Consider the following 15198-nt stretch of genomic DNA (forward strand, 5'->3'; position numbering starts at 1 on the left):
CAGTACCGATCATTTACCACTGTCGTCCACGGGCTCCGCCATCCAACTCGAGGTGCTGAGCTCAAACAACGAATATTGACACAAATTAACTACCATTCATGCGTGGAACAAACATTTAATCTTACGTTATTCTGCACCTTACTTGTTCCTGGGCAGACTGGCCCCGGCTGGGATATGCCGTCACGTCGGATATACGAAGGACGAAAAGTGGACGTTTATTAGAAAGCTAACTTGTTTTTCTGTAACTCTGTGGGATGACTCCTAGCGAGTGAATTCGCGTGCAAGTTTCAAAGAGAGGTCTGAGACTTTGCGCCCTCGAGAGGAAAGAGGAATATGTCATCAGTCGTTTGTATGTTGTGATGTAGAACCTGCTCTTCGCCAGCCGTAGTGGCAGTCACTCACGCATCGGTCCGTCTTGCCCGTGAAACATGTCCTTTCGACATTTTGCTAGACCGAAATGTGTGATAGGTTACTACTAGATTTTACCTAAGACTTGACGTCAGTGTCTGTTTTCACCAGAGAGCAAAGGTTAGATGAGATTTAAGGAGACCGGCATCAAATTATGATGCATATAATATGATAACTTTAGCACGGGCAAATGCATGTTGGCCTCTCGAAGACGAGTTCGAGTTGATAGTTGGCTATATGACATTTGAAAGAAAGCTTTCATGTGACATGTATTTTTGTCGCAGCTATCGAGTCTCAGCCAAAATACCTATCCGTTATCCAGCTAACTGTCAGTTGATCGCTGCGGGACTCTGAGACCGTGCAGTTCACGACAGTCTGATCACGGCCCAGTCACAGTCCGGTGACAATGTTCGGTGACCGGTCACGGTCCGACCACAGTTCGGTGACCGTCGACCCTCCGGTGTCAGTGCGGTGACTCTGCGATGACAGTCCGGAGACTGGTCACAGTCCGGTCACACTCCAGCACAGTGACTATCCACGCCGAAGATGAGCAGAAAAGGAGAATTGTTAAATGACACAGACAGTTCATTGCAATCTGAAAGGGTGGGTTAGGTCCCATTTATATCAAAATATGTGTACCGGCTAAAATGATATCATCTATGAATGATACCAGAGGGGCGTTTTAAAAAAGTTCGAATTTTTTGCATTATAATCACCTTTCAATAATAAAATAAAGTTTCCATTAAAGTCCAACATATGTAGCTACACCACCCAGCTCTGTGACCTGAGTAACCCTGTCAGGTCCATCCAGCTGCCCCCTGGACCCTGCGCGGTTACAACGGGCGGCCACCGGGCGCGCCACGTCGGCCGCAGTTGGGTATATAAGCCGGGCCGGCGCGCCGGTGGGCGACAGAGCTGGGCCGTCCGGACAAGATGGCCGCCTCACTCCTACTGCTGCTGCTCGGTAAGTGCGACCATATTCGAGAATTGCGAATTTCTTCTCAACTTTCTTTAGTACTTTTACTTAGCGTAAAGCCACTCAGTTATAGAAAACTTGATTGCTTGCTTGACATTTGGAAATGTCGGGATTTTTTACTGTGGATGGTGCACCGGAGATCTATTCTCTTTTAAAGAAATCCATTAATTGCTGCATCTGATTACAATTTTTATCCACATAAGTTAGGACAACCTTGTTTGTACCTACATAGCATACTATCGGCACAATGCCTATTTTTCAAAACTTTTGTTTTTATCTCATCAGAGCAAAAAGCGCTCGATATTTTTGTTTAAATGACGTTATGGGCGCAAAATGATCTTAGTAGTCGGCGCGCCCTAAAGCCCCAATTATCAAACAAGATTTGTTGAAAAATCTTCTCAGTGCCATTGAGTCCGGCATATTTGTCGCTTTTTCAATCTTGGGGCTTCAATTAAAGAAACAATAGCAATTCACATGCATATTAGTTACTCTTAATAAGTATTCATTTATTGTTTGTGAAAGGTAGGATAATATTTTACCCTCGCCAGGCTAGGGCCTTTTTCATAACGCGGACGGCCAGGGGGCTGGGGGGAGGGCTAGTACGACCCCATTGGCGATTGGATTCTATGACAGAAATACCAAATTTACAGAATAGGTGGACCTATATGTTATCTCGTCCCGGTGCACATATGGAGACTAACTAGTTCAATAGGAGGGTTTAGGGGTTATAAATGTAAAATTTCGCTTTTATCTGTAAAAAATTATAATCAAATTGAAGTCGATGCCCCAAGTTAAGCTTTCATTACCAGTAGAATAAATGAATGGATTCCTTGCTGCTTGTAAACTTTTCATTGAAGGAGATTCAGGTAGGGAAATGTCTAACATTCCCCTGAGGTCCAGAAGCCGTCTCTGTTGCCATTTTTAAGTTGGAAAAGTGTCCAGCCTCATTGCAATGAAATGAAAAATCATTTCATTGCTGAGCAATGAAATGATTTTAACCCTCGCCCTGGCAGGGGGGGGGGGGGTCGATGCGACCCCTCTAAAGCTTTTCGAAGATAACGTAAAAACAGCGGCGTGCAGCGCCGCCAAATTTGACATGGCCTATGGGGCAACCTTTTTACATATAACCAGGTCCGGATGACCTTGGTTCAGGTCACCAGGTCAGAAAAACCGGTACAAGGTCATGTTCAAATTTCAATTTTCTATATGCACCTGTCCAACTAACAGTTTGGGACTGATTTCCTTCAAACTTTCAGGATGTGCTAAGCTCACCGAGTTGTATAACATATACTTCGTTTTTTATGTCACTGACCTGAGGTCAGTTAGAGGTCATTACGTCGTAATGTTAAGCCTATGGGAAAATATTCAATTCGGAAAATACTGGAGATATCCGCCTCATTCTATCATTTTTGTGCTTTGAAACCTCAGTATTTAACATTACTTCACCTGGCGCTTCTTTGTTTGGTGTACTTATCCATGGGTCAGGTCAAATGAGGTCAAATGAGGTCAAATGACGTTTGTGCCAATAACTTGTCACACAATAAAGATACAGCTTTAAAAATGGAATCATTCTGTTCCACCCAGTCGAATGATATGCAACATTAAGCATTTCGACCATTCTTAAGACTTAAGTTGTATTTAAGATGTGCTTAACTTTTTAAGTACAATTCAGCAAGCATAAAAGTATGTCATTCGACGCGCCTTGACGTGCCGAGTTCGCTAGTGCCTTTTTGTTGCTCTATCTTAATTAGATAAAAAATTATAAGCGAAAAACTTTTGACCTGTTATAAGCGAAATTTTTACATACCCCAAAACCCCCCTAAATATTGACCAAGAGCAACCAAATTTGCACAGGGCTGAGAACTCCAAGGTGCCCACCAACCTACCAAATTTGGTGTTTCTAGGTGCCATAGGAGCCAATCGCGAGGAGGGGGGGGGGGGGTCGCATCGACCCCCGCCCTGCCAGGCCGTGTTATGAAAAATGCCCTGCAAGGGCATTTAAAGCCGGTCCCGTAGCTCAGTTGGTTAGAGCGTTGGACTCCGCGTGGTGAGAGCACGCGTTCCCGGTTATGACAGTCCGGGTTCGAAGCGCGACGGGCGCTCGACATTTATGGGCCTCCTGACAGGTATGGTTGCGGTTGGTGGCAGGCCGTAGCCAGGCGAAGTCAGTGAGGGGACGGGCCGTGCGCGGCTTTGTGCGCACGTTAAACTTTGGACTCTAAATTCTGCCATAGAATCGGAATTGCGCGATCGGAGGGTAGAGGGCAGGGTCATCGCAACAAGCTTCGCTTAGCGGTGGCTCTGTGCTTGTGAATCCTTCCCATCAAAAGGTTCGAACTAAATTTATAAAAAAGGGCGAGAGTTGAGAAGTCCTAATGGGAAAACATGCCGTCTCCACTATCTGACATGTTAAAGTTAAGCATGCCACTTATCATTTTAATTTATTTTTGATATTTTCGAGTTTTTTTTTTACAATTTAACTTTTAACTGCATTTGAAATTTGAGGTGGTTAAAATCATGCATTATTCTTTTTTAACCACCAAGAAAGCACAATGATGAATATAGCTTTCGCCCCACTGTGAGTCTACACCTTTCGGAATATTCAGGCTCAAAAAAACATTTGTTTCTGAAAGGCAGTGCATTTGTAAAGGAGCGCATTTAGCAATTGGTGTCACTTTTGTCTTGGAAAATAAATGTGTGGTCCTCTTGGAGCTCCAAAAACTGAAAAACATAGGTTTATATTTGTGCCTACATCTAGCCCTTCAAATTATTTCGTCTACATCGTACATATGCTTTACTTGCATGCCTTGCATCGCTTCGATATGCTACGTGTTTGCTTCCATATAAATTGTAAACCCTTAGGTACATGTTTTAATTTTTCTTTATCGAACTACGTGTCTCAATAAAAATGCTAAAAAAAAAAACTATTCGCAGCAACTGACAAAATGGGTATAATAATCATAAATCAGATCGATTCACCAATTTGAATTCTGAGTCCCATCGTCCTTTTCTGTTGGCAGTGTCGGCGTGCGCTGCCGAGTTGGGCTTCCAGCCCAAGCGGCAGTACACCTACCTGTACGAAGCAAAGCAGGCCAGCGGCATCCCCGGCATCCAGTCGCAATGGTCCGCTCTGGGAATGAAAATGAAGGTCACAGTCCAGGTGCCCACCGCCGGCAACCTCTTCTTCAAGCTGGAGAACGTCCAGCAGGGTGAACTGAAGAACACTTACACACAACAGCCGTGGCGCAAGAGCTTCAGCCTGCCGTACTCTCCAGTCCAGCAGTACCAGCAGGAGCTCAGCAAGGTCTTCAAGGTGGAGCTCAACGGTGGAGTGATCAGGAAGATCCAGACCTCTGGAGAGGAGCCTATCTGGGTGGTCAACATCAAGAAGTCGATCGCGCAGATGTTCCAGCTGGATATGCAGAAGCACCAAGCTATCGACGTGCCGAGCATGGTTCAGCCCAGCGGATACCAGAGCGGTCAGCAGGCCGACTTCTTCCGCGTTATGGAGGAGAGCATCGGAGGCGAGTGTGAGACCCTGTACGAGACGACGCCGGTCTTGCCGCAGGAGCTCAAGGCCGACATGGTGCAGGAGCTGACTCTTCTCTCCCAGACCTCTCTGCCAGGCATCAAGGTGCCCGACTTCGACAGCTTCCATCCGTTCGTCGTTACCAAGACGAAGAACTACCAGAACTGCAAGTCGAGGCCCAACTGGCAGCACATGACTCCTGGTGCCGTCTCCTGCCACACCGAGGACTGCTACCTGACCGCCTCAAACCGCAGCGCCTCAGCACGCTACGTCCTGGACGGCGACCGCAACAACTTCCAGATCCAGTACGCCGTGGCCGAGAGTGAGGCACTCATGTTCCCCTATGGTCATGAGACTGAGCAGCTGTGGACAGTTACCAACCAGACACTGTTCCTGCAGAAGAGCGACAGGATGACGTCCTTCTTCGGCGAGCTGCAGCACCCGCAGTCGTACGACAAGCTGGCCTTCCAGTACCCCACCGCTGACGGCAAGGAGCTGAAGACTCCCGACCTCAAGTCGGCGCCACAGCTGAGCACTTACCTCCCGGGCGCACCAGTCAAGCTCATCCTGGAGAAGATGCCCCCCACCCAGCTTGTCGGCGTCATCGTCCAGCTGATCCAGAAGGTAGACCAGATGACTCAGAAAGTACCCGATCCAGTCCAGCAGGATGTCACAGGCTACATTCTGGAGATTGAGCGAGCACTCAGCTGGCTGAGCTATGATCAGCTGGGCCAGATCTACAGCCAACTGAAAACTGATGGTCAGAAGGGTATCTACTGGGATTGTCTGGCTATGGCTGGCACCAACCCGACTGTGATGAGGCTTATTGATGACATCTCCAGCAATAAGGTGGACTTGAACCGCATGACACCTATTCTGGCCACACTGCCAATCAATATAAAGACGCCCACCTACCAACTGATCCAACAACTCTTCCAGCTGTTCAGGTCATCGGCGATTCAGTCACACCAGATGCAGCGAACGACAATGGCTCTGTCCCTCTCTAACATCTTCTACCAGATCTGCATCAGCAACACGACTGTAGAGCACAGTTACACGCAAGGACTGTACCAAGAGCACTTCTGTAACAGCCAGACAAGCGCCCTCCTGAAGGAGCAGTTCATTCCGTTTTTGGAAACCAAGATTGAACAGTCTCAGGAAGCCGAAAGGCTGGCTTACATCCAGGCAATGGGCAACACTGGTCATAAGAGCATCATCTCTCACCTTGAAAAGATCGTTTCAATCCAGAGAAGTCCTCTGGAAGCCAGCAAAGCCATCTACGCTTTCTATCGCGTTATTGCGCAGTACCCAGAGAAGGTGCGCAATATCATGTCGCCGATCTACCACGACATCTCTAAGCCTGTCGAGGTCCGCGTTGCTGCAGTCACCATGGTTCTCGCCACCAACCCGCCCATCGCCTACTGGCAAAAGATCGCAACAAGCACCTGGTTTGAGCCCAGCAATGCTGTTGCTGCCGTCATCCACAGCACCTACAGCACCATGGCCAATATCACCATGGCACACGTTGAGCCGCTGTTCAAGATGAGCCGGAACGCACGCATCACACTTCCTCTTGTGCGTCCTCCCCAGGGTGGATATGCCTTCAGCGGAAGCTACAGCTTCCGCAACGGTCAGCTGATCCCGCAGTACCAGGTGGCGGCACTCTCGCGTCTGACCGTCGTCGCGTCCAAAACGTCGGTGATTCCGAGCGTTCTCTTCATGGAATTCCAAAAGTACATCAATAGCATTCTATACAGTAACCACCGGTGGAGTCTTAACGTGCAGGGTGGCCAGCAGATTATCGATGACATCATGGGAGTCGAGTACAACAGCCAGCAGCGTGCACGTCAGTCACCGCGCGACCTCCGCGCTATCTATCAGAGTCTGGATAGCTTCTTGCAATCTATGAAGGAGAAACTGCAAGCTCCAGAGAAATTCCACGCCACCCTGTACGCTCAGCTGCTCGGAGCAGTCGACGCCTTCGTCGCCTTCGACGAGAGTAGCTACAGCTCTTGGCTGCAAAAGATCCGCCAGGGTGGAAGCTGGTCGTCTCAGCAGGTGCAGAAAATCGCTTACCTTGAGGATACCACCGTCACCTTCGCCTCTGAGATCGGCATGCCGGTCATCTATTCGAAAAAGATGCCGATGGTGGCGTCTGTTCGCGGGAAAATAAGTATTGAATGGAAACCGCAAGATGGCCAGTACCATGTCACCATGGACAATGTCCAGCCATTCGTTTCTGTTTCGAACTTCGTCACTGTTACCACGATTAATCCCTTCTCACTGCGTTCGCTTGGTGCTGGTGTTGAGAACAAGGCACAGCTGTCAATGTCCATGTCACTCAAGGCAGCCTTGGACATTCGGACGAAGACAATGCAGCTCGAGATCCAGCCTGGTCAGCAGTCGTCCACGAAGGTTGCGATTGCCCACATCCGCACATTCCCCTTCACCACTGCAGTAGAGGTAAACAAGTACGAGAACCTCATCACATCGCCTGACACCAAGGAAATCATTTCTTCCCAGCCGGCAGAGTGGAAGCTGCCATTCGGCAAGGCCGTCGGATTGGAGGGGTACCTGCAACTGGTTTCTGACAGTCCTGTCATGAACTTCGGCACCTTCTGGGCCGAAGCAGCAAGGCGAGGCCGTTCTGGTCTTTCTAGCTTCTGGTTCATGATGAAGTCGCTTCGCTCGCGGCACTACGATGTCGTGATCGACACAGCCCAGTCTTCTTTCCAGAAACTGCAGGCAACGTTTGCTCTTGTCTCCTCGGACAGTCAGACTCTGGAACCCAGCCGGCTCGTTATCACCGGCCAGGAACACATGCGCCAAGTTCAGTCTAACATCCAGCAGACGCGGCAGATGCTGCAGAACCAGCAGATGCAGAGCCCACAGGTGTCCCAGCAGCAAAGGCAAGTGATGAGCAACAAGTACGGATATTCGGCGACGGCCACCATCCTCCAGAAGAATGGTTCTCCGCTGCAATACTCTTCAAAGATTGCTCTGCACACTGATCCCAACTGGTACACTCAGAAACTTGCACTCAAGGCAAACTCTCCGAACGGCGAGACATGCCTCGACGCCGAGCTTGCTTTCCCGACTCTCAGCGACATCCGTGATGAGCTGCTGAGGACGGAGATCAAGGCACCGGTATGGGCCAAGCTCGGCTACGGACGCAGCTGCCAGGAACATTCTCTGAAGATGCAGGGCTATGTGCGTCGTGACGAGCTCGCCAAGGAGTACGCCACGTCCTGCCCGGAGGCTCAGCGCTGCATTCAGCACGAGAGGCAGGGAAATCCCAACTCTGCCGACTGCCGCCGCGCCAAGGACCGCGCTGCACTGGCCAACTTCTACGACCTGGAGTTCACGCAGAACGCTGTAAGTATTAACTTCATTTTAAGTGGTATTGGGCGTTTCTCATATTATGCTTTTAAGCTTAACTTTAAAATTTTTAAGCAACACAACTGATGAGAGAAACTTGCCTTTGCAAAATGGGTGTCCCTGGTGTTTTCATGCACGATCATATAATGTTGAAGCGTGTCCTTAAAAAATCACTGAGTCAAACGATCATTTATATGGCTGTGTAATGCTTTTCCTTGGTATCAAGTGCATTCGCATATTACTTTGGGGTTGGTGAGAAATATCCAGTAAGTAACTATTAACTGTGACTTTAATGGACGCGAAGAACACACTTTTCAACTTCTTAATTTCATGTGCATGCTAGTCCAGTTGGTAACTAACTATTCCTTTGGTTTCAGGTGACTCAAAATGTGCTGCAAGCGTGCTACAATGTCGAGAACTTCGTCAAGTACATTCTGTGGCCCTATATGGATGACAACAGATTCGCTCAGAACCCCAGCGGCAAGGTCAATGTCAAGATGCAGTTCAAGCCCGACATCAATGCTCTCAGCATTCAGGTCTTCAAACCCTCCTCAACCATCACATTCGACAAGGTGCAGCTGCCATACAGCGTGGTGCGGGAGCCGTGGCTTCTGACCATGCGCAAGTCGATCTCGAAGAAGATCGTCGACGGCCTCTATGGCGTCGACAAGACGGTCTGCCTGGTCGACCGGCTGGTAGTGAAGACCTACGACAATGTGACGCTGGCACGCCACCCGTCCGAATGCTGGACCCTGCTGACTGCGGACAGCAGCCGCATTCGCAACATCGCTGTGTTCGAGAAGCAGTCGACCATCCGCGTTGTGATGGAGGGCCGGGTTGCCGAGTTCGACCTCGGCAGCCTGAGTCACTTCAAGGTGGACGGCCAGCCCCAGAATATCGATGCTCGCACACCTGTCACTCTGCGTGACAACGCCACCCGTAAGACCGTCCTCCTGGTCCAGATGCTGTCCCCCGACACCATCAAGGTGGTGGCTCCGGAGCACTACGTCAAGCTGATCATCTCGAAGGAGGGAGTGCAGATCCACGCCTCCCTGCTGGCCTACCGCAACCGCATGCGCGGAGTGTGCGGCGACTTCGATGGCGAAGAGCAGAGCGACCTGGTGGGGCCCAGCGGCTGCATCCACAAGACTGGCCAGGAGTTCTACGACGCGTACCGGGTGGCTCTGGACGGCTCCTCTTCCCAGTGCCAGTGGCGGGAACCCTCTCGCTGCATCCGCCGACCGGCTCAGACACAGCAGGCCTACCAGCAGGGACCTCGCTATTAGGCTCTTCTGCCGAACGCGAAAAGCTCGCCTCGGCGTTTGCCATGAACGATTACGATGGACCGACCTTTGCATGAACTTGGAATCGCAACTCGGATGATCTACTATTATAGATTTACTGATAAAATATTTACGTGAGGGTTGTGCTGGCATAAAATGTGAATGACAACATGTATGTGACTGAAATAAAGTAGTGCACCAAGCAAGCGTTCGAATCTTTGGCGGAGAGATAAAGGAGTTCGTTAGGTTTCTCGCCAAACAGTCTATGCCGGTGGCTTATGGTTGTACAGTCCACAGCAGGAGTAATGTGTGGTTTCAGTCATGGGTATGTTCTGCTTCTGAAGCCTAGGAACGATTAGCCAGACTGCAACGAGACTTTAAATGTAACTTACATGTATCTTCACCCTTGCAGCTACAACTTTATCTATTGACGTCTTCTTTTCAATCAGTCCGCATTTAAAAATCGTTGGTCAAAGCCATCCGTTGAGATTGGTAAATCACACATTACTTTAGCGGTGGGCTGTACCTACTTTGTGGGAAATCGGCACTGCAGACCTGAGACTATAGGGTGTTGACAAAATCATAGGTCGACTAGTTTTGTTAGAGTGCGATGCAGTCTAATATAATAGCCCAAAAAGGGTGCGAGATAATGCCATCCACCAGTAGAAAACAGCAAGTCTCCAACGGTTTACCGTAGTGATATATCACAACGATCGATATAACACAAAGTGAGCCTTCAGAATTTGATACCGCACATGACACACTCGCCACGGAAAGCCAGTTCCGCCACAACTGGGGGGCGGGGGGGGCGGTGTTCAGGGTGTCCACCACAGCTGCAAGAGTCCGAGCGCGTTCCAGCAGCAGCGCCCCGACGGGTCGCTGCTGCAGCAGGATCATCGCCCCGCCACAGAGGGTGAGGATCCTGCTGACGGGGTCATATCACACGACAATCCGCCTCCGCAGGCCTCTGAGGCCGCAAGCACGCGTGCAGCCGCGACCGACGCCGCCGGCTAGCGCGGGGTCGGGTCAGCAGCGGGGTCAGGGATCACAGCACCGCACTGATCCAATCACGGTGGGCACAGTCGTGCAGAGGGCCCGCAGTCATCGGATAACTTGGCTAAAATATGTTTAAAGTTTTTGTGCCTGTAGCCTTTGTTCTAGGAAATAGAGGAACATATAAAAGAGCTATATAGATAGAGGAAATATAAAAGCACCAATTAACTCAGCACTTCAATGCACATCGACCGGGATACCTACTGTTTTATTAGTTGTAGTGAACTTCCTAAGCTCATTTAAAATTAAGTGAACGTTGAAATTCTTAAGTTCTTAAACCCAAATTCAGCATATCGCTTATCATTTGACTTTTCTAACCAAGAGGAACATAATGACGCCATTTTTTTAATTTAACATCACTGTGCGCCAAATCATAAAAAACGTAGTTTCACAAAAATTGACCTCAGTTGACGAGACCCTGACATCCTTGTAGCGGACAAAGACAAACGTAGCACGTGATTTATATAAACAGAGGTAAAACAACACAAAAATGTTAGCCCTCGCCCGTACTGGTCTTTTTCCAGCGTCTAACGTAAAGGGGAGAGGTTCGTTGGACCACCCTGCCGTTCTACCCCTGATCAAGCTATACATAAAGCTTCGCGGGGGAAAAAACAACGAGAGGCTGGACGTAACAAGAGGAAGCTGATGATACCTAATTTTAATCCTCGCCGTATTGGTGTTATGCCAGCCGCGAACGTATAAGGAGAGGGAGGGTCCGTTGGATTCCCCCCTGCCGTTTCGCCCCTGATGGAGGTGGAGCTTCGCGGAAAAAAACGAGCGTGTTGCCCGTGACAAGAGGAAGCCGATGACACCCTGACCCAAGTTTAAGGTCCTAGGTCATTGGTTGACCTTCCAGGTCAGGACCTTCCAGGTGGTTGGGATTACCCCCGGGCCCGGCCGAGCTAATGCATGGCACCAACATCACACCACGTGTTTAAACGCTTGAAACCACGAAAATGCTCATCCTTTTCCCAAAAGGGCAAAATTCCAGAAAGTTCGTACATATGGCACTACTGCGCCAAGGGGTCAGGCTGTTCATTTCGAACACATTCTCTGAGCGAAGCATAATTGGAACAAAAGTGCTTTTGGTCAACATCAAATGTCTTTTTAACCGGCGCCAGGCCGCTGCTACGCGACTTCAGCACCGGGCCGGGGGGGGGGGGTGTCTGAACACCCCCCATCTAACTCGGCTCCTGGGCCACGTAGCCACACGCAGTAAGGGGCATTCGAAAGAGCGTAAAAAATAACGACGGAAACTATTCGGCCATTTTTTGGGTCAGGTCAAAGGTCAAGTCGCCAGAGGTCATCAAAGGTCAAATGTAGTCCATATCAACAATTTTGGAAACTGCCAATGGCTAACTCGGGAACAAATAGAGCTATAGCGCCGCAAAAAGGCGCATTCGATAGCCCTTTTACAGAACTTTCTGAGTGTTGTTCTCAGATTTGACCTCAGGTCAACGGTTAGCCTCCAGAGGGCAAAAACTGTAAAAATAGCCGTTTTCACGAAAATAGTTTTTCTTCAATAATTTTTGACTAAAGAGAGCCAGACATTACTTTTGGCAGCATCGTGTTCCCCTCGTCAAGACGCGTCGAATGAACTATTTTTTTTACCTTGAAAGGCCATTTGGAAAAATTAACCGAAGGTCAAGGTCATGACCTGACCGGAAAGGGTCATGCTGCATATCAGTCGATCCGTATCGTCGAGCTGAATACATCTGACGTGTTTTCATTGCTCTAGCACGTCTTTATCAAAAGTTATAGCCAAAAAACTGCTGGTGACCGTTCATGACCTGGTATGACCTCAGGGGCACACAGAGGGGTCACAGGCGCATTTTTCGATTCAGTGTGTCATGTTTACCTATGAACTGATGTTTGAGAGGGTTTGGAACATCATTCGTCCAAAAGAGACGCATTTCAATTTTATCCCGTTGACTTATAATGGAGAGGTCGCAAAATTGACCTGACCTTAGGTCACTGATGTCAAAATTCAGAGATTAATATTTTGTACATACTGTTACTCTTATCAATCGCTGAAAGTTTCAAGGCGATCGTTCAGTCGGTGTAGCTATGAAGAGGTTTGAAACTTTTTCTGAGGTGAGGTCACTTGACCCGACCTGGTGACCTGACCTTGATAGCCCTGAGTCTGAAATTTTCACAACATGTGTGGAAAAGATGCATGAACAGGTGCGCAAAAAAACGGCGGGGCTCCGCGACGCCGTTTTTGAGATAGCTGCGAAAAACCGCACCCCCCCCCCGGCCCGGCGCGGGTTAAAAAAGAATCGACTTACGAGTGTCTGACACTTCGTTCTGCTGAATGCCTATATACACGTGCCTACCAAACCAATCGTAGTGACCCCATGTTACATGACTCTCGCCTCGCGAGAGCGCAAGGTCCGATGCCTAACTTGTGTATTTTTGACCTTGCGTGAAGTCATATGGCGTAACTAATGCTGCTTTTCATCGGAGTTTTTGCAACTGATCAAATTGAGCGAGCTAGTCGAAAAGGCCTCCAATAAACTCAGAAGGTCTTTTTTATTTTATCCGGTCCTATCCGATTTAATCCTCGCCCGTATTGGTATTTTGCCAGCCGCGAACTATAAGGGGGGGAGGTTCCGTCGGACATCTCCCTTGCCGTTTCGCCGCTGATCGAGCTAGAGCTTCTCAGAAAAAAAACGATCGTGTTGCCCGTGACGAGAGGAAGCCGATGATACCCAATTTTGAGGTCCTAGGTCATTGGTTGACCTTCTAAATCAGGTCAATGACCCAAAAGTCGGCAAAAACGAGCCCTGTTAGAACGTCGTGAAGTGTGGCTGCTATGAGGTTTTCGGGGTGCTGATCACAAATATAATGTAAGTTTTGATCACAGATGATGCCTTGGTGCATTTAGACCAGGTTGAGTTAGGTCAGGTCAGGTCAACCAGTAGGGGTCCTGCCGGGTATTCGTAGTAGGTGTCAACCGCCTCTGACAGCTTCGTAACATGTTATGAAGGCAACAAAACTACTTCGTAAATGTTCAAATGGTTGCTATATTCGAATTCAGCTCCAAAAACTAGCAGAGAAACATGTAAAACTCGAAAAAGTGAACCGAGGTCACCAAAGGTCAATGACCTGACCTGACCTTCAGGTGACCTTGACACCCACCCTAATGCATGGGAGCAACATCATATCACATGTTTGAACGCTTGAAACCACGAAAAGAGTGCAAACGTGCGGCTAATGCGAGCCGACATACGCCGAATCTCGATTCCGGCCAAACATGGTCTCGAAAAGTAGGTCACATGTCAAAAGTCATCTGGTTCAGGGTCATGAAGTTTTCAGGGTAGGTGTCGCGAGGGCACTGAAAGTTTTTTTTTTTTTGCGATCGGCCGCTTTTACGCGAGTTATTCGCGAAAAACCGAGGGGAGTCCGTTCGCCCCCCCCCCCCTATACGGGCGAGTGTTACAACTTAAAATCCTAAGTCAGTGGTTGACCTTCCAGGTCAGGTCAATGACCCAAAAGTCGGGAAAATCAGGGACCAGTTAGGACTTCGTGAAATAATGCTGCTAAGGATTTTCGGGGTGCTGATTACGAATTTTCCCATAGTTAACCTGCGTCCCGTTGAGGGTAGGTATGTACTAGATTTCTACGCTCTGATTGGGAGGGGGGGTGCACCCATGTAACTCTGCTCCTGGTCCACGTAGCGATACGGGAAAGGCGGCGTTCCAAAGAGCGTTAAAAGTAATGGCAGAAATACTTCGGTCACTCTTTTGGTCAGGTCAAAGCAGGGATGCGGAGCCGTGGAAATTTCAAACGGCTCCGGCTCCGGCTCCGGCTCCGGAGAAAAAAATCGGCTCCGGCTCCGGCTCCGGCTCCGGGTGAAATGTTATGGCGGCTCCGGCTCCGGCTCCGGCTCCGAGTAAAATGGTCCGGCTCCGGCGGCTCCGGCTCCGGCGGCTCCGGCTCCGACTCAGTACATCCCCTATGCAATCAATTAAATACGGGTGGAAGAAAAATTGGATTGGTTATACGCGTTATCCTACTCTTGCCATGACCGGCTCACCGCGTCCCCGCGCAAACGCACCTCGGAGAGAACTGGCAGAACAAAGGACTAGGAAGCGATGGCATTGGAAACGCAGTCGCCGCAAATCGGAGTTCACTGAACCATCGTAAGCTGACACCCATCTCGGCTGCATTGGGGGGTGGGGGGGGGGGATGGGAAGAGACGGTGCTGGGAGTCGCAGTCCACTGCACTGGCTTCAAAACAATGGCCGTCACCTGATGACCGGTCCTCATGTTCTGGGGATGCAATAGACGTGAGGGGGGGAGGAGCAGACAGGAAGTTGATTGCGTACTGTGGGATACTGGGGATATTCGGCTTTTTCATTCACTTGATGGCCCATGACGTACTATTGGTCTCAAGATAAGGGCCCAGGCGACCTGTAGTTTTGATGCGGTGAATATCCTTACCCTCGCCACAACTCGGGCCGAGTGCACCCCTCCTCCCAGCCAGCGCCACCCCCACTCGCATTGTGGCGAGGATGAGGGTATTCACCGCATCAAAACTACAGGTCGCCTGGGCACTTATATTGAGA

General features: G+C 49.4%; 1 protein-coding gene across 1 annotated transcript; it reads left to right on the forward strand.

Moving 5' to 3' along the window:
• Positions 1–1273: 1273 nt before the first annotated feature.
• LOC122390569 (vitellogenin-like) lies at positions 1274–9781 on the forward strand. Its single transcript, XM_043383652.1, has 3 exons — positions 1274–1372; positions 4405–8288; positions 8669–9781. Exons 1-3 carry the CDS (start codon positions 1342–1344, stop codon positions 9575–9577), a joined length of 4824 nt encoding a protein of 1607 aa, XP_043239587.1. The 5' UTR covers positions 1274–1341; the 3' UTR covers positions 9578–9781.
• The last annotated feature ends 5417 nt before the right edge of the window (positions 9782–15198 follow it).

Source organism: Amphibalanus amphitrite, unplaced genomic scaffold (genome assembly GCF_019059575.1).
Source record: "Amphibalanus amphitrite isolate SeventyFive unplaced genomic scaffold, NRLGWU_Aamphi_draft 000401F_arrow, whole genome shotgun sequence".
Classification (NCBI taxonomy): Eukaryota; Metazoa; Arthropoda; class Thecostraca; order Balanomorpha; family Balanidae; genus Amphibalanus; species Amphibalanus amphitrite.